At 44.3% G+C, this 19,991-nt stretch overlaps 1 protein-coding gene across 3 annotated transcripts; it reads left to right on the forward strand.

The window, feature by feature from the left end:
* The first annotated feature begins 84 nt into the window (after positions 1–84).
* On the forward strand, positions 85–11,582 carry LOC129143510 (double homeobox protein 4C-like). 3 transcript variants are annotated; one of them, XR_008547016.2, is made up of 4 exons: positions 4,426–5,556; positions 6,002–6,046; positions 8,576–8,690; positions 11,377–11,582. XR_008547016.2 is itself a non-coding variant. In XM_054680804.1 (3 exons), exon 1 carries the CDS (start codon positions 1,666–1,668, stop codon positions 2,395–2,397), a length of 732 nt encoding a protein of 243 aa, XP_054536779.1. In that variant the 5' UTR covers positions 85–1,665; the 3' UTR covers positions 2,398–4,393; positions 8,576–8,690; positions 11,377–11,582. The 3 variants fall into 3 exon arrangements, 1 of the variants encoding a protein (XP_054536779.1); XM_054680804.1 differs by lacking the exons at positions 4,426–5,556; positions 6,002–6,046 and adding an exon at positions 85–4,393; XR_008547017.2 differs by lacking the exon at positions 6,002–6,046 and having other exon boundaries at positions 5,263–5,556.
* The last annotated feature ends 8,409 nt before the right edge of the window (positions 11,583–19,991 follow it).

A 19,991-nucleotide genomic window follows, 5' to 3' on the forward strand; every position in this document is an offset into this window, starting at 1 on the left:
ACAGCTCTTGTCATAGTCTGGGAATAGTGTTCTATCACTACAGGAAATGGGGCCAATTTAATGGTAATACACAGATATAAATTGGAGATATAGAGATTTTATTCTCGACCACTGCAGTATAAAAGAATCACAGTAACGCGAGTCACACAATTTTTGGGTTGACACTGCTTATGAGTTATGCTTACACTATGCTGTAGAATAACTCTGAAATAAATTTATGTCTATTAAACAAATGCACACACATAAATAACATGTCTAAATAACAATATACATATCTTAATGAAAATGAACTTTATTGCTAAAAATGTTAACACAGATACACACAATGGGATCATATAATGTTGAAAAATAGAGATGGGGAGAGGAACAGAAACAGAGAGAAAGGGAGGAATGGAGCGAGAAAAGGACAGATGGACAGAGGGATATTGGAAAGGAGAAAGTAGGGAGAGGGGGAGGAAGGGAAGTAGGGAGGGGGGAGGGAGGAAGGGAAGGACAGAGAGAGAAAGGGAGCAAGAGACAGAGAGAGGAAGGCAGAGAGAAAAGCGGTCTTCTGCCTCCAGGACCAGCAGGACCTCGCACTCCGGGAAAATGTTGGGTGCCCAGTGCAGGCTGAGTGCTCGGCCCACAGCCACGTCTGCCTGCGGGGCGCTCACGGGCCCTCCGGATCGCCAGCCTGGGTCACTTCATCCCGGAGCGATTCAGACGAATTCCGCCTCCCAAGGAATGAGCGAATTGCCCAGAGAGCAGTGAGCCGAGACTCGGGTGATTGTCCGTTTTTCATCCACATGGTTCACAGATGACATAGCCCCACGTTGAGCCTGCAACAGAGCGCAAGGCGGATAGTCCCGTCCACACAAGAGTCACACTCAGACCGAGTGAACCATGATTCTGGGTTCCACGTTCCTTTGCCCTCTGCAAGGGGGCCTGTTGTTCACGTGTCTCCGGCCCCCAAAAGCGTGACCATGTTGACTGTTTCCCGAGCTCTGTGGGGACCCAGAAACCTCCAGCGAAGCGTGGAAAAGCAGCATCCTGTCTTCGCTCTCCTTTCCAGTTTCCAAACAGGCCACAGTGGAGACTTCCCTTGTTGCAGGAAACAGGAATCCGTGGTCAGGCTGTGATGCACGGGACGTTTCTTTTCTCTGTAGTTTCGCTCTCGTTTTCTACATGAAAATGAACGAGTTCCACACCCCTGCGTGTGTGAGACTATCACGGCAACGGCGACACCCACAGGCATTGCCGCCTTCACGGAGAGGGCCTGGAAAACTCAAGACTGTCATGGAAGTTCAGTTCCACACTCCACCCTTCGGGGTGGTTTCTGCCTGAAAACTGTGGGAGTCAAGACAGAGGCTTCCAGTTTCCATAGAATTACTGGAGAACCTTAGAGAGCCAGCCCCCAAAGCCCCTTTTTCCCCTCCAATCTGGCCCTACACCCACCCACCCCACAAGGCCCTGGTCCCTGTGGTTTTCGGCTTTGGAGGGCGGGCTACCCCGGGATCTTGGGCCCCGAGCTCATGCATGTTCATAACGGGGTGGAGGTGGTAGGTCTTTCTAAGGGCCTCCTGGCTGGACCTGCCTGCAGCGCAGAGGCCGGCTGAGGTGCACGGGAGCCCACCGGCCTCTCTCTGCCGGTGTCCGTCCGTGAAATTCCGGCCGGGGCTCCCCGCGATGGCCCTCCCGACACCTTCGGACAGCACCCTCCCCGCGGAAGCCCGAGGACGAGGACGGCGAAGGAGACTCGTTTGGACCCCGAGCCAAAGCGAGGCCCTGCGAGCCTGCTTTGAGCGGAACCCGTATCCGGGCATCGCCACCAGAGAACGGCTGGCCCAGGCTATCGGCATTCCGGAGCCCAGGGTCCAGATTTGGTTTCAGAATGAGAGGTCACGCCCGCTGAGGCAGCACCGGCGGGAATCTCGGTCCTGGCCCGGGAGACGCGGCCCGCAAGAAGGCAGGCGAAAGCGGACCGCCGTCACCGGATCCCAGACCGCCCTGCTCCTCCGAGCCTTTGAGAAGGATCGCTTTCCAGGCATCGCCGCCAGGGAACAACTGGCCAGAGAGACGGGCCTCCCGGAGTCCAGGATTCAGATCTGGTTTCAGAATCGAAGGGCCAGGCACCCGGGACAGGGTGGCAGGGCGCCCGCGCACGCAGGCGGCCTGTGCAACGCGGCCCCCGGCGGGTGTCACCCTGCTCCCTCGTGGGTCGCCTTCGCCCACAACGGGGCGTGGGGAACGGGGCTTCCCGCACCCCACGTGCCCTGCGCGCCTGGGGCTCTCCCACAGCGGGCTTTCGTGAGCCAGGGAGCGGGGGCCGTCCCCGTGTTCCAGCCCAGCCAGGCCGCGCCGGCAGAGGGGATCTCCCAACCTGCCCCGGCACTCGGGACTTTGTGTTCCCTGCCCTAGCTCCTCCGGAAATGGGACTGTCCCACCCTCAGACTCCTCGGAGGCCTCCGCACCCCAATAAATGACAGGAGGACCAGGACCCGCAGCGCGACGGCCTGCTGGGCGCGTGCTCAGTGGGACAGCTTGGGCCCCCTCAAGCTGAGTCACAGGCGCAAGGTGTGCTTGCGCCACACACGTCCCACCGGAGTCCGCGGTGGGACTGGAGCCCCAGGTCGCCAGGGCGGCGTGGGAACCCGAAGACGGGGCACCTCCACCTCCGAAGCTCGCGACCCCGGAGGCCTCTGCGTCAAGCACAGATGCCAGCCATCCAGGCGCCTCCCAAACCGCTCCAGGAGCCGGGGCGCTGGTCTGCACTCACCTCCAGCCTGTTAGATGAGCTCCCGTCAACCCCAGAGTTTCAGCAAAAGGCACAACCTTTCCTAGATCCGGTGTCACTGGGGGAGCTCAAGGAGGTGGAAGAGCCCGCTCCGCTGGAACCACTCCTCAGCCAGGAAGAACACCGGGCTCTGCTGGAGGAGCTTTAGGACGCCGGGTTGGGGCGGGGCGGGGGCAGGGCGGCGGCCTCTCTTTGGCGGTGAACCTCTGGCTCGGTATGGAGAGGCGTGTCTTCCCTTCCAGCTGACCTGTCTAGGATCCCTGGGTTCCAGGTCCGGCGAGAGACTCCACACAGAGGAGGGCTGTCATTCTTTCCTGAGCATCCCGGGGATCCCAGGGCCGGTCCACGTACCGGGAGGTGGACTGTCTACTGCTCATGCGGGGGTTTGCAGGCAACAGCTTAGGTTTTCTAACCAGCCCAGGCGGAGCTCTCATCCCTTTTCCTCCCGCGTTCTTCAGTCGGGTTGGCGGAGACCTCAGTCCGCGAAACGCTGGGTCGGGGCAGAAGCCAGGCCAGTTCTCCTTTCTGCGGCTCGATTCCTCTGCCTCTTCGCTCACTATCACTTGCCAACCCGTGTCCCGCCAGCCTCCTTGCCAGCACCATGGAGCGCCTTGCAACTAAATGTAGACCCGAGACCCCGCGCAAACCGGGGTGCTGCCCTGTCCAGGCAAGAGGGAAGGCAGGCAGATATGAGGACAGGAACGGAGACAGAGTGGGACGGAAGGATGGAGCTAGGAAAGGATGGATGGACGGAGGGACCCTGGAAGGGAGAGGAAGAGGGAGAGAGGGAGAAAGGGAGGAAAAAACCAGGGCAGGGAGGGAAGAACAGAGGGAAGGATGGACCGAGGGACAAAAGGAGCAAGAAACAGAGAACCGAAGGCAGACAGAAAATCGGTCTTCTGCCTCCAGAACCAACAGGACCCAGCAATCCGGGAAAATGTTGGGTGCCCAGTGCGGGCTAAGTGCTGGGCCCACAGCCCCGTTGGCCGGCGGGGAGCTCAGCGGCCCTCCGGATCGCCAGCCTGGGTTACTTCAACCCAGAGCGATTCAGACGAAGTCCGTTTCCGAAGGAATGAGGGAATTCCCCAGACAGCAATGAGCGGAGACTCGGGTGGTTGTCTGTTTTTCATCCACATGGTTCACAGATGACATATCCCCACGTTGAGCCCTGCAACAGAGCGCGAGGCGGATAGTCCCATCCACACAGAAGTCACGCTCAGGCCAAGTGAAGCGTGATTCTGGATTCCACGTTTCTTTGCTCTCTGCAAAGGTGCCTGTTACTCAAGTCTCTGCCGCCCCCGGAAAGCGTGACCATGTTGACTGTTTCCCGAGCTCTGTGGGGACCCAGAAACTTCCAGGAATGCGTGGAAGACCAGCATCGTGTCGGTGCTCTCCTTTCCAGTTTTCAAACAGGCTATATCGGAGACTCCCCATTTTGCAGGAAACAGGAATCCATCCTCAGGCCGTGATGCACGGGACGTTTCTTTTTCTCTGTGCTTTCGCTCTCATTGTCTACATGAAAATGAACGAGATCCACACACCTGCGTGTGTGAGACTATCACGGCAACTATGACACCCACGCGCTGGCAATAGAGTTGGCAGCCTGATCCCAGGACAAAGGTACTGACGGACATCCAGACACACCCCACCACAATCACTAGCAAACCCACTCTCAAACAGACACATACGGGCGCACGCGCGGGAACACAAGCATACACGCAGACACACAAAGACACAGACAGCTTGAAGAAGAGCAAGGGACAGAGGGATGGAGAGATAGAAACGGAAGGAGAGAGAGAAACAGCGATAGAGAGAGAGACAGAGAAGGACGGGGAAACTGCGAGAGAGAGAGGGAGAGAGAGAGAGAGAGAGAGACAGAGAGAGACAGAGAGACAGAGAGAGAGAGAGACAGAGAGAGACAGAGACAGAGAGGGACGGGGAAACTGCGAGAGAGAGAGAGAGAGAGAGAGAGAGAGAGAGAGAAAGAGAGAGAGCGCAAGGTGGAGAGGGAAGTAGAGAAAGGGAGAGGGTGAGGGAGCTAGAGAGGGGGAGCAACAGAGCCTTGGAGAGGGAGGCTCTGCTCTGGTAGACAGGGGACCCTTTGGCGAGGGTAGTGTGGAGGGTGCCTGGGCCGGGCTAGAACAGGGGGGCAGGGCCGCCCACGCGGGAAAACCAACGGAGCCCTGAGACGTGTTTTTACTTGGATTGGTTGGTTGCTTTGGGGGTGCGTTTCCTAGCGTCATTCCTTTGTTGGCTCCTCCCTGTCCTCTTGGTGCTGTGGGCCCTGAAAGTTGTCGAGTGCGCCTGTCCCTGTGGCGGGAGCAGTGGCGCCGAGCGTGCCCATGGGCCGCCGCTTGGGTTTCTCTCGTGTTCAGGGTAGTATGGACGTGGACAATGGCAGTGGCGCGTGGCTGGCCCAAGAACCCGGTCCAGATACGCGCGCCTGATTCCAGGCGTCATAACCAACCCGGGGCCGCGAGGCTGGGATCAGGCACCCCGGAGCCGCTTGCCCGTGGCCGGGCTGCTCTCCCCCTCTAAGCCTAAGCACCGCCAGTCGCGGCGCTGCGCTTTCCGCAGACCTCCCAGAGCGTCCCGCCGTCGCCGGCGGCCAGGCCTCGCGCAGGACCAGTGTGGCGCCGCCCTGCTGTTGCTGGGGGGCGCCTGAGGCCTCCGTCCCTTGCCCAGGCTTCCGGCTCTCGGGGCGGCTTCCCTTCCGCCCACGCTCCAGGGCTTCCCCGGCTCCCGAGCCCCGAGCTTCCACCACATCGGCCGGCTCAGGACAGGTGTGCTCATCCCTTCACTTTTTAACTTTTTGTTGTTTCCATCTATATTTTATTGTGCTATGTCTTGAAATGTTGTTGTAGCTATTACTTTTGATTGGATATTATTTAGTATTCCTACTTTGAATAAGAGTAGTTTGCACACCACACAGCTATAGTGTTATAATATTCTGTTTTGTTTTGTATCCTATTAGCAGTGAGGATTTTTTTACCTTTAGGTGATCATTTATTGCTCATTAATGTCCTTTTCTTCCTGATTGAAGTACTCTCTTTAGCATTCCTTTAGGACAGACATGGCATTCATAAAATACTTCAGCTTTTGTTTGTCTGGAAAAGTCAGTATTTCTTTTTATTTGAAGAACATTTTCACTGTATATGCTATTCTAAGGTAAAAGTTTTTTTCCTTTAGTACTTTAAATATTTATTGCTTCTCTCTCCTGGCCAGTAGGGTTTCCACTGTAAAGTCGGCTGCCAGACGTGTTGGAGCTCACCGGTATGTTACTTGTTTCTTTTCTCTTTCTTCCTTTAGAACTTTTCTTTATCTTTGACTTTTGGAGGATCTATTGAACGCTTTGAAATAGTCTTTTTGGGGTTAAATCTGCTTAATGTCCTATAACATTTTTGTAGTTGGATATGGATATCTTTCTCTAGGTTTGGAAAGTTTTCTGTTGTTATCCCTTTGAATAAATTTTTCTACCCCGCCTCTGTCTCTACATCTTCTTTAAAACCAATAGCTCTTAGATCTGTCTTTGTGAGGCTATTTTTCTAGATCCTGTAGGCATGATTTGTTGTTTTTATTCTTTTTCTTTTGTCTCTTCTATGTATTTTCAAATAGCCTGTCTTCAAGCTCACTATTTCTTCTGCTTGATCCATTCTGCTATTAAATGGCTCTAATGCATTCTTCAGCATGCCAATTGCATTTTTCAGCTCCAGAATTTCTGCTTAATTTGTTGTAACTATTTCAATCTCTTTGTTGAGTTTAGCTGATAAAATTTGGAATTTCTTTACTTTGTTATCTTAAATTTCTTTCAGGTTTTTTTTTTTTTTCTTTTTACAGCTATGTTGAATTCTCTGTCTGAAAGGTCACATACCTCTTTTTCTCCAGGATTTGTCCCTGGTGCCTTATTTAGTTCACTTGGTGAGGTCATGTTTTTTTCCTGGATGGTGTTGATGCTAGTAGATGTTCTTCAGTGTCTGGACATTAAAATCTTGGGCATGCAGCACCATATGAGAGGTTTAAAAAATAAAATTAAAAAAGAGAAAAGGTGAGTATTTATTGTAGTCTTCACTGTCTGGGCTTATTTGTAGCTGTCTTTCTTGGGAAGACTTTTCACATATTTGAAAAGACTTGGGTCAAATATGGTTCAAATATGGCTTAGGTTGTGATCTAAGCCATATCTGCTTTATGGGGCACCTTATACCCAATAATGCTGTAATTCTTCCAGACTCAGAGAAATACCACCTTGACAGCCTTCAACAAGATCCAGGAGAATTTTCTGGATTACTAGCCAGAGACTCTTGTTCTCTACCATTATTTTCTCTCAAAGATACAGAGTCTTTCTCTCTGTTCTAAGCCACCTAAAGCTGGGAGAAGAAAGACACAAGCACCCCTGGCCACCACCACTATGACTGCCCTGGATCAGACCTGAAGCTAGCACAGCATCGGGTCTTGCTCAAGTCCTGCTGCATGAACTTTCTGATGACTGCCTATGTTCACTCAAGGCCTTTGGTCTCTACAATTAGCAGGTGGCAAAGCCAGCCAGGCCTGTGTTCTTTCCTTTAGGGCAGTGAGTGCCCTCAGTCCCTGGCTGGGTCCAGAAATGCCATTCAGAAGTCAGGGAGTAGAGTCAAAAATTTTAGAAGTCCACTTGACATTCTATTGCATTGCAGCTGATCTGGCACTCAAACCACAAGACATAGTCCTTCCTATTCCTCCCTTCCTTTCCTAAAGGCAGGGTAGCCACCACCACCTCAGGCCACAGTGAGTACTGCCAGGCTACCACCAATGTTCCCTTAAGGCCCAAAGCCTCTTGTCAGCTTGTGATGAATGCTGCCTGGCCTGGGACTTGCGTTTTCAGGACAATGGGATCCCTACTGGCCCTGGGCAGCTTCATAAATGCCAACCAAGAATCAAGTCCTAGAATCAGGGATTCTGAAAGTTCGCTTGGTGCTCTACCCACCTCTGGCCTTGCTGGTACCTAAGGGGCAAGAAAAAGTCCCCTTTAATTTTCCCTCTACTTTTCCCAAGAAGAAGGAGTTTTGCCTTTTAGCCACCACAGCTAGTAATGTGCTGACCTCACCTAAATCTAGCAAGTCTATGAGGGTCATCCAAGGCCCTTGATGTAGTACCTGGGTATGGCTACTGGTTATTCAGAGCCCAAAGGTTTTCAAGTTTGCAGGCGATAAATCCTGCCAGCACATGGTTCTTTTCTTCAAGGCAGCAGGTTTCTTTCTGGCCCAGGGTGTGTCTAGGAATGTCTAGGAGCCAGAGACTGGAAAGGAGGCTGCAGGATTCTGACCAGTGCACTATCTTGCTGTGGCTGAGCTGGTGCCCAGGATGAAAGACAAAGTACTCCCTATTCTTTTCCTTCCTCTCCTCAAGCAGAAGGATGGGGTCCCTTTTGGAGCCATGAGCTGTGCAGTCTGGTGTTAGCAGAGTGATAATGCCAGAACTCCTTTGGCTGCCCCAGCTGGTGTCTCAGTATGTTGCATGCCCTCCCCACCCCAGTCCACTGTCCCTGGGCCCCATTCAGCCCTAGGCCTCACCTAAGAGTTACAGTCCTGATGGCCTAGGCTGCCTTTCAAGTTTTCTTAGACACACAGAGTGCGGGAGCCCTTAGTTGCCAGGTTTCCAAACACTGAAGTTCCAACCACTGGAATCTGATTCTCCTCTGGCTAGGGCTGGCTTAATTGATCGCTCTGTGGATCAGCATTAACTGCACTTGGTCTGGTTTTCCTTTCTGCTCTAACAGGACAGCACTGAGTTCAGTGCCTCACAATTGCTGTGTTCTCCCTCCCGCAGAACCCAGAGTTGATCTCTGCAGCATGCCATCACTGCTGGGGATGAGGAAACGGTGATTTCAGGACTTTTTTCTGTCTCTTCAGTGCCTCTTTCAGTGATCTGAGGTTAAAACCAGGTACTTGAGTACTCACCTGATCTTTGGTTCTTATAAATGTATTTTCTATGTGGATATTAATAGTTGTTCATCTGGTGTCCTTGCAGAGGGACAATCAGTGGAGCCTTCTTTCTGCCGTCTTGCTTTACTCTCACACCCAAGAATCAGAATTCAGAACTTTTAATAAGAAAAGCTTTCAGAACTAAGGAAGGACAAGGAAGACATTCTGGTTCTCCATGCTTAACATTGGACTGTTTCTTCAACTTAGGTGCATAGCACTGACTAATCAGGGATTATCATAGATAATTTGACTTGGACTATGCCGTTCATTCAAATTCTTTATCTAGACAATTTAAGTACTAGCTGATTTGGCATGAAAATCTGGCAAAGTATTTTCTTGGTATTCAATTGATTTTTATTCTGCTTGGGTTAGCAGTTTTATTAACCAGTTAGTCTCTTCATTAAAGTTCTGGGAATTCTTGCCCAGTTCAAATAATATCATTCTAAAGTTCTCAAAAACCTGTATTCAAGAGTGCTTCTCAGGGCCTTCTCCATCCTTTCATGAACCTCCTTAAAGATACAATATTCCAGGATTTTGCAAGCTTGTAAAGTTTTCAGAAACTGCCTCAGAATTAATCAATTTACTGTGGAAATGACTTTAAGTTGTCATAGTCAGACACAATTGACAAGAAAATTTTATTTATTTATAGGCATGAGCCACAGCGCCTGGCCTCTAAAGCTAATTTAATAAAACTTTATAAATGCATTTATCAAATGTTGTTATCTTTTAATCCCAGATTTTTGTGAACCTATGCTTTGCATTTTCCCCCAACTTTCTATATTTATCTAGTTTTATCTAGTTTTTTTTACTTCTTCAATTTGAAACCTTTAAGTAACTTCAAACCAAAAAAAAATTAAAACACAGTTTTATGTCTTTATAAGTTTTATCATCAAAAACATATTTTCACAATCCTATAATCCCAACACTTTGGGAGGCCAGGGCAGGTGCATCACTTGAGGTCAGGGGTTCGAGACCAGCCTGGCCAACATGGTGAACCTCTGTCTCTACTAAAAATACAAAAATTAGCTGGGTGTGGTGGTGAGCACCTGTAATCCCAGCTACTTGGGAGGCTGAGGCAGGTGAATCACTTGAACCGGGGAGGCAGAGGTTGTAGTGAGCTGAGATCATGCCACTGCATGCCAGCCTGGGCAACACAACAAGACTCAGTCTCAAAAAAGAAAAATAAGGCATATCTTGCTTTTTATACACTCTGTATGCAGAATTGTTTCTCTCATATCTAGTAATTAAGTCTTAGGAGCCCCAATATTCAATGAAACCCCTAAAAAGTGATTTTTCAACTGTCTTATATCAGTATTTTTAGATAAAAACCATTCTACAACTTTTAAGAAATATAGTTCTTCAAATTACTGTTTATTAACAGAACTAAAGATATTTAGGTTTTCTATACCATATACAAGAAACATGTCATGGTATATAGAACTAAACTAATTTTTAATGGTTAATATTTCACTATTTTAGCTTACAAATGACTCAAGATATTTTATGGCTATCTATTACTTAATTTAACGTGACTTTAAGATTTTAAATTACTGAACAGAATTTTGAAACCATGACACAGGTAGCATCCGTAATGTCTTCCCTCAGTAATTTTAGATCCCAAGTAGCCACATGGCACCCAGGAAAACTGTGAAGATCAGGGCCTGCCTGAGTCCATTAGGACTAAAGACAGAGCTGTGAAGGCTATACCTGGAGGATCCAACCCCTCCTAAAATAGCCAAAAGGCAAAACAGGGAAAGCACAGAAAGAAGGGGTCGATTGGGCTTGATTCTGGCTTTTAGCTGCTGGTCTAGGCACTGAGAACATGTCTCCATACTTCATCATGGTCATCTATCAAGACCCCCTGAATCCAGAAACTCTCAACAAAAGACATAAGCTCACAGTTAAATCAAGCAAATATCTAATTATATTTAATGGATAATTATAAAGCCATTTCTATTTTACTAACGATTTAAGAACGAGCTTATTTACAAAATATTATCACATACATGTAACACATATAGACATACAAACACACAGAAGCAGATCTTATAGCTTTCATAAAGGATTTAAAAATGTTTTATTTTAGGCTCGGGGGAACATGTGAAGGTTTGTTACATAGACAAACTCGTATCTCAGGGGCTTGTTATACAGATTATTTCATAACCCAGGTATTAAGCCCAATACCCCATAGTTATCTTTTCTGTTCCTCTCCCTCCTCCCACCTTCCCCCCTTCAAGTAGACCCCAGTGTCTGTTGTCTGTTGTTTCCTTCTTTGTGTTCATAAGTTCTCATTATTTAGCTCCCAACTGTAAGTGAGAACACATGGCTGCATAGTATTCCATGGTGCATATGTGTGTTCTGTGTGGGAAATGTGTGAGGAAAGAAGAAAAGAAACACACAATACTTTTAAGGGTAAACAGACTTTATCCCAAGTATATGGCAATATAGATATAATAAGCAAATGATACAATAAACAAATTGTAATGGGAAGGGGAGAAGGGAAAATGTATATATATATATGTGTGTGTGTATACATATGTAATATATATAAGTATATATACACATATATGTATATATATGTGTGTGTGTGTATATATATATATATACACACACATATATATATATTTTTTGTTTTACACTCACCAGACTATGGAGGATTCATCACCAGACCAGGAAGCAACTGCCTGGGCTCCAGAATTGGCCAGTAGTCCGTGCACAGACGAGGAGAGGTCCCATGAAACTTCGGCGCAGTCTGGGAACCGAGCTCTTTTTGTAACAAGTTGTTTGTCAGAAGGCCCAGTCATGAGAGCCCTTCGTGACTGGGCTCAAGGAATACAAAAAGGTCAACTTGTTTTTGCCATTGTCTGTTGTTTTTCAATAACTACTTCTCCGAAACAGCACTGGATGAATGCCTCAAGGGGCTCACACAACTCGTTCCAGGACTTAGTGACCATTGTTTCTGTCCCTGTTCAATAGAGTTCAAATTTAATATTTAAATTTTGCTCCACAATGTGCCATATTATCTGTATCCAACCTGTCATTGGGCATTTAGGTTGATTCCATGTCTTTACTATTGTGAATAATGCTGCAATAAACATTTACGTGCTTGTGTCTTTATGATAGAACAATTTATATACCTCTGGGTATATACCCAGTAATGAGATTGCTGAGTCGAGTGATAGTTCTGCTTTTATCTCTTTCGAGGAGAGCACTGTTGTGCTTTCCACAATGGTGGGACCAATGTACACTCCCAAGCATCTGTCATTTTTTGACTTTTTCATAATAGCCATTCTGACTGGTGTGAGATGGTGTCTCACTGTGCCTTGGATTTGCATTTCTCTAATGATCAGTGATACTGAGCTTTGTATTCTATGGTTGTTGGTCACATGTATGTATTCTTTTGAAAAGCGTTCATGTCCTTTGCCCACTTTTTAAACATTTTTTTTATTTCCATAGGTTTTAGGACAACAGGTGGCATTTGGTTACATTAGTAAGTTCTTTATTGATTTGTAAGATTTTGGTGCATCCATCAACTCATCTGTATACACTGAACCCAATTTGTAGCCTTTTATCACTCACCCCCTTCTCCCGTTTCTCCCTGAGTCCCCAAAGTCTATTGTGTCATTCTTAAGCTTTTGCATCCTTATAGCTTAGCTCCCAATTATAAGTGAGAATATATGATGTTTGGTTTTCCATTCCTGAGTTACTTCACTAGAATAATAGTCTTCAATCCCATCCAGGTTGCTGCAACTGCCATTAATTCATTTCCTCTTTATGGCTGAGTAGTATTCCATTGTGCATATATACCACGGTTTCTTCATCCACTCGTTGATTGATGAGCATTTGGATTGGTTCAACATTTTTGCAATTGCAAATTGTGCTGCTATAAATATATGTGTGCAGGTATCTTTTTTGTATAATGACTTTTTTTTCCTCTGGGTACATAGCCAGTAGTGGGATTGGTGGGTCAAATAGTACTTCTACTTTTAGTTCTTTAAGGAATCTCCACACTGTTGTCCATAGTGATTGTACTAGTTTACATTCCCACCAGCAGTGTAGAAGTGTTCCCTTTTCACTACATTCACACCAACATCTATTATTTTTTTTATTATGACCATTCTTGAGAGAGTAAGGTGGTATCACATTGTGGTTGTAATTTGCATTTCCCTGATCATTAGTGATGTTGAGCATATTTTCATATGTTTGTTGGCCATTTGTATATCTTCTGAGAATTGTCTATGACCATACTGCCAAAAGCAATCTACAAATTCAATGCAATTGCCATCAAAAAACCATCATCATTCTTCACAGAACTAAAAAAAAAATCCTAAAATTCATATGGAACCAAAAAAGAGCCCACATAGCCAAAGCAATACTAAACAAAAAGAACAAATCAGAAGGCGTCACATTACCTGATTTCAAACTATATCGTAAGACCATAGTCACCAAAACAGCATGGTTCTGGTATAAAAACAGGCACATAGACAAATGGAACATAATGGAGAACCCAGAAATTAACACAAATATTTACAATCAACTGATCTTTGACAAAGCAAACAAAAAAAAAGTGGGGAAAGAACACCCTACCCAACAAACGGTGCTGGGATAATTGGCAAGCCACAAGTAGGAGAATGAAACTGGATCTTTATCTCTCACCTTATACAAAAATCAACTCAAGATGGATCAAGGACTTAAATCTAGGACCTGAAAGTATAAAAATTCTAGAAGATGACATCAAAAACACCCTTCTAGACATTGGCTTAGCATGGATTTCATGACCAAGAACCCAACAGCAAATGCAAGAAAAACAAAGATAAATAGTTGGGATTTAATTAAACTAAAGAGCTTTTTCGCGGCAAAAGGAACAGTCAGCAGAGTTAACAGAAAATCCACAGAATGGGAGAAAATCTTCATAATCTGTATATCTGACAAAGAACTAACATCCAGAATCTACAACGAGCTCAAACAAATTAGCAAGAAAAAAACAAACAATCCCATCAAAAAGTAAGCTAAGGACATGAATAGACAATTCTTTGGCCACTTTTTAATAGGGTTGTTTGTTTTTCTCTTGTAAATTTAAGTTCCTTATATTGAATATTAGATCTTTGTCAGATACATAGTTTGTAAATATTTTTTCTCATTCTACAGGTTGTCTGTTCACTCTATTGATAATTTCTTTTGCTGAGCAGAAGATTTTAAGTTTAATTACATCCCACTTGTCAATAGTTGCATTTGTTGTTTTTGGTGTCTTTATCATGAAATCTTGGCCTGTTTCTATGTCCAGGATGGTATTGCCTATGTTGTCTTCCAGGGCTTTTATAGTTTTGGGTTTTACATTTAAGCATTTAATCCATCTTGAGTTGATTTTTGTGTATGGTATAAGGAAGCAGTCCAACTTCAATCTTCTGCATATGGCTAGCCAGTTATCACAGCACCATTTATTGAATACGGCATCTTTTCCCCATTGCTTGTTTTTGCCAGCTTTGTCAAAGATTAGATAGTTGTAGGTATGTGGTCTTACTTCTAAGCTCTCTATTCTGTTCCATTGGTGTATGTGTCTGTTTTTGTATTAGTACCATGCTGTTTTGGTTACTATAGTGCTGTAGTATAGTTTGAAGTCAGGTAATGTGATGCCTCAAGCTTTGTTCTTTTTGCTTAGGATTGATTGCCTTGGCTACTTAGGTTCTTTCTTGGTTCTATATGAATTTTTAAATAGCTTTATCTACTTCTGTGAAGCATGTCATTGGTAGTTTAATAGGAATAGCTTTGGGCAGTATGACCATTTAAATGATATTACTTCTTTCTCTCCATTAACATGGAATGATTTTTCATTTGTTTGTGTCTTCTCTGACTTCTTTGAGCAGTGTTTTATAATTTTCATTGTAGAGATTTTTCACCTCCCTGGTTAGCTGTATTCGTACGTATTTTATTCTTTTTGTGGAAATTGTGAATAAAACTGCCTCTCTGATTTGGCTCTTAGTTTGTCTCTTCTTGGTGCATAGGAATGCTAGCAAATTTTGTATATTAATTTTGTATCCTGAAACTTTGTGGAAGTTGTTTATCAGCTTAAGGAACTTTTGGGTCACAACTATAGGGTTTAGATAGAGAATTATATTGTCTGCAAACAGAGGTAGTGGGACTTCTCTTTCTATTTAAATATCTTTATTTCTTTCTCTTGTCTGATTGCTCCAGAAAGGACTTCTAATACTATGTTGAATAGGAGTGGTGAAAGAGGGCATCCTTGTCTTGTGCGGGTTTCAAGGAGAATGCTTCCAGATTTTGCCCATTTAGTATAATGTTGGCTGTGAATTTGTCATAGGTGGCCTTTATTATTTTGAGGTATGTTCCTTCGATACCTCGTTTATTGAGAATTTTTAACATGAAGCTTTGTTGAACTTTACTGAAAGCCTTTTCTGCATCTGTTGAGACAGTCACATGGTTCTTATCTTTCGTTTTATTTATGTTATGAATCACATTTTATTGATTTGCCCATGATGGACCAACCTTCCATTCCAGGGAAGAAGCTTACTTCACTATGGTGAATTAGCCTTTTGATGTGTTGCTAGATTCAGTTTGCAAGTATTTTATTGTGGATTATTGAATGGATGTTCATCAAGGATACTGGCCTGAAGCTTTCTTTCTTTGTTGTGTCACTGCCAGGCTTTGGTATCAGGATGATGCTGGCCTTGTAGAACAAGTTGGGGAAGAGTCCCTCCTCCTCTATTTCTTGAAATAGTTTTAGTAGGACTGGTACTGGCTCTTCTTTGTACATCTGTTAAAATTTGTTAATCTATCAGGTCCTGGGCTTTTATGGGAGGTTGGTAGGCTATTTATTACGGATTCAATTTTTGGAGCTCATAATTGATCTGTTCAGAGACTGAATTTCTTCCTGGTTCAGTCTTGAGAGAGTGTAGGTGTCCAGGAATTTATTCATCTCTTCTAGGGTTTCTAGTTTGTGTGTGCAGAGGTGTTCATAGTAGTTGCTGGTTGTTATTTTTATTTCTGTGGGGTCAGTGGTAACATTCCCTTCATCATTTCTAATTGTGCTTCTTCGAATCATCTCTCTTTTCTTCTTTATTAGTCTAGCTAGTGCCTATCTATCTTACTAATTTTTTCAAAAAACCTTGATTAAGTGATCTTTTGAACAGCTTTTCTTGTCTCAATTTCTTTCAATTCAGCTCTGATTTTAGTTATTTCTTATCTTCTATAAGCTTTGTGTTTGAGTTCTTCTTGCTTCTCTAATTCTTTCTGTTGTGATGTTAGGTTGTTAATTTGAGATCTTTCTAACTTTTTGATATGGGGATTACTTCTTATGCCCTACTCTAACTTTTCTCCTTCTCCTAGAAAACTCAGAACTATGCTTTCTAAACCAATTCAAACTTTCTCAGTGAATCAACCTGGTCTCCCTGAGGCAAAGTTAGCAATTTTCCATTACACATGGTTCTCTTTCTCTGTAAGAATATCTAATGCAACGATGCAAGTGTTTCTTTCCCTCCTGGATATGCAGGGAACTACTTTTGGCTGAGACCAAGACTTAAAACCTTGTTCTTTCAACATTAATGAAGATCTATTTAGAAAGCCTCCATTTTTACAGAAAAGATTTATAAATACCAATGAAAATAAATATAAAATTATATGGCATACAATTATATTGTGGAAAGACTGAATAAATAAGTGAACTAAGCTCTAAGAAAAAAAGATGATGATATAAAATGATATATAAGTAAAGTCCTGGGCTGGTATAGCATAATTAATGTATCAGTAAAGTATGTACACTGTAGAAGCGGCAGGAAGACAGCATAGAGAGTGAGACCTGACCAAAAGCTTTAAGGAAAGTTCTATACCCTTAAAAGAGATTAAAGTGGACTCAGGAAAACATGGTCCACTTTAGGAGAAGGACACATGTTCCAGACAGGCCAAAGCTCAGAGCATCTCTACCTTCTCCAGCAGGAAAGGGGCGGCAAAGCAGCAGGCAGAGGGCAGCAAGGCCAGGTCAGCACAGGGCACCCAGGCCAAACCAGGTGGGCTCCATCATACAGGTAGTGAGGATCCACTGCCGGGTGGGCTTTATTCATTAGTTTGTTTTGTTTTCTTTAGTAACTAAGACACGTGATCAAAATTGACCTTTGTAAGTATTGCTGCAGCTGAACATAAGATGGATAAAACCAGTGTTTTAAAAATCATGTTGTATACAGCATTAGCCCCAGTGAGATATCAGTGGAACACACAGGCACACACACGCACACACACGCACACTGAGCCCGGATTATTCTGGCAAATGCTGGGTTAAGCAAACTAAAAGAAACATCTTTAGTGCTGGACTTCTCAGAACCTGGAATGTGGCTCTATGGCTCATAAAACAGCAAGGTTAAGACAGAGCATGTCATTTTTTTCCCAGAAATGTTGAAACACTTTCCTTCCCTTGGCTTCAGTGTCACCTTCTTTCTCCTGGTTCTCCATCAACCTCTTAGGCTGCTCCTTCTTGATGTCCTTCTTGACAATCTGCTGCTGCTCAGCCATTCTCTTTTCATTCCCCATGGATTTCTCAAGTGTGTTTCTATTCCTGCATATTAAACTTTCCTTGTTTTTCCTGACACTTCTCCTTGTCTGACCCTCCCCTGTTCTAAGGCAGGTGTTCCATCTGTGTGTGCTTTTGTCATCCTGGGATGCTCCCAGCATGTTCCCTACCACACTCCATCAGGTTTTCTCCCCAGACTCTGCGAGGGCAGCGGCCTTGTCTCCACCATTCCTTCAATGCTCCGCACATAACACAGAAGCTGACTCCATAACATTTAGTTGGCCAACTGAGACTAAATGTATGTTCCTCTAGATCTTAAAAAGTTACAGAAACATAGCACAATAGTCAAAAATTCTCTTTAGTCAGGAGTTCTCTATATATGTACAACACTTTGAAGTCATTATTAAGCAAAGTGAAACAAAACTGTCACAGAATTCCCTAAGATAAATTATTTTGCTTTAATCTTCATGATGTGAGATAATCAAGACCATGTGTTATTGTAAATATTTCTAGCTCACAACACAACAACCTGATTTTTATTGTTTGAAATAACCGCAATATAAATCAGTTAATTTAAAATTGCATAAATAATCCTTTCAAATAAAATTCTGCCTAAATTTTACATTACTCATATGTTCAAATGATAATGTGCTCATAGGCTTTTCCAATACCTCAGTCAAAACATTGTACTGATTCCAGCTGTGGGAATAGTATCTGAAAGTTATTTTACAGATGGGGAAAACGTGCTTATGTGACATTGGCCTTTGCACTACTGTGCCCTTTTGGGTCAGGAAAAATCTGTTCCTTTAAATCCTAAAATCCCTTCTGTCAGGTCTGAAGGGTGGGTGGGAAACACAGTTTTTTTAATTTTAGCCACAGATGTTTTATTCCTTGCTTAAAGCAGTGACTAGATAAAGGCCACTAGAAGAGCCTCCAATGCTTCTTCAGAAGCGTGTGCCTGAGAACACCTTCCTGAAACACTCCCTTGTCTCTGCCCAAAATCACTTTAGGTAGGAAAGTCAAAACTCAGCAGGCTGAGGAGATCCAAGGGGATCACTGAGCTCTGAGGCTTATAAGAGAAGAGAGAGAGGTCTAAGATTTTTGTGTATAAATTTATGGGTTACAAGTGCAATTTTGCCGTAAGCATGGATGGCATAGTGGTGAAGTCAGGGCTTTTAGAGTATCCGTCACCAGAATAATGCACATTGTACCCATTAAGTAATTTCTCACTGTTCACCCCTTCCATCCCCTCACCCTGCTGTGTCTCCATTATTATTCCACTCTCTACATCAATACCTACACATCTTTTAGCACCCGCTTATGAGTGATAAAATACAATGTTTACTCTGTGTCTGGCTTGCTTCACTTACAACAATGGCCTCCAGTTCCATCCATGTGTCTGCAAAAGTTATGATTCTATTTTTTGTGCCTGAATAGTATTTCATTTTGTATATTTTCTACATTTTCTTTCTCCAGTCATTTGTTGATGGACATTTAGGTTGATTTTATATCTGTGCTACTGTGAATAGTGTTGCAACAAATATATAAGTACAGTTATCTTTCTGATATATTGATTTCTTTTCCTTTGCATAGATACCCAGTGGTAGGATTGCTGAATCAGACAGAGCCAATAGATGATCAGTAATGGTGGCCAATCATCAGCTAGAAACAAAGTATTTAGCAGTGCTTGAAAACACCAAAACTCTGAGACCACTGACCTTCCAAAACTTCAACAGCCCTGAGTGAAAAGTCCAAACACATTTATCCACCATTCAAAGACCCTTTATTTTCTGTCCTCTGTGCATCTCAGTAGTCTCTTTTTACCACACTGTCTATATACTGCATGAGCCATTTATGTGAAACTATCTGACACTCCAAGGCATCTTATACTATATATTCAACCATGTATCCCTAGTACCTAGCACAGTCCTGGCATATAGTTTGCTACTAAACATTTGCAGAATGAAGGAATTATCTTGTATCCAGGTTCAAGTTTTAAGGTGATTCTTCACTAAAAAAAAGTATTACAGTTCACAAATAATCTACTTCCTTTTTTACAAATAGGATCGATTTTAATCTTATCCCCTAATAACATTACTTTCATTTACTCCCATCTAAATATACTGTCCTAAGAGAGCAATAAGAAAAAGAGTTGAAGCTGGAGCTTGAAGAATTGTACATGGTCCTGTGATAACCTACCTTGTTTTAACCTGAGTGACTGTCTCCTAGCAGAGAGCTGGACAGACTCCATTTTAGTTTCTTCATGTGCAGCCCCCTTTACCTCCCTCCCTTAAGGGCATAACTAGTGTAAACTGACTCAAAGCATGTCCAGGAATCACTTACTGATAAGATATTGAGGCAAACTGCACCAGCAGCTCCTGGAGATGCGTTCGGTGAATGGCACCCAAAACCCCTGCATTTCTCTCTTTGTGATAGTTTAAGCCCCTGCACCTGGAACTGTTTATTTTTTTGCAACTGCTTTTGTAACCAATTAATTTTTTAACTTTTTGCCAGCTCTGCTTCTGTAAAAATTGCTTCAGCCAAACTCCCCCCTCCCCTATTTAGACCACGGTATAAAACCAAAACCAACCCCTTCCTCGGGGCCGAGAGAATTTTGAGCATTAGCTGTCTCTCGGTCGCCAGCTAATAAAGGATTCCTTAATTTGTCTCAAAGTGTGGCATTCCTCTATAACTCGCTGGGTTACAACAGTCCACACTGTGGCCTGAGGCGCATCGCCCACCT

Source organism: Pan troglodytes, chromosome 2, assembly GCF_028858775.2.
Source record: "Pan troglodytes isolate AG18354 chromosome 2, NHGRI_mPanTro3-v2.0_pri, whole genome shotgun sequence".
Classification (NCBI taxonomy): domain Eukaryota; kingdom Metazoa; phylum Chordata; class Mammalia; order Primates; family Hominidae; genus Pan; species Pan troglodytes.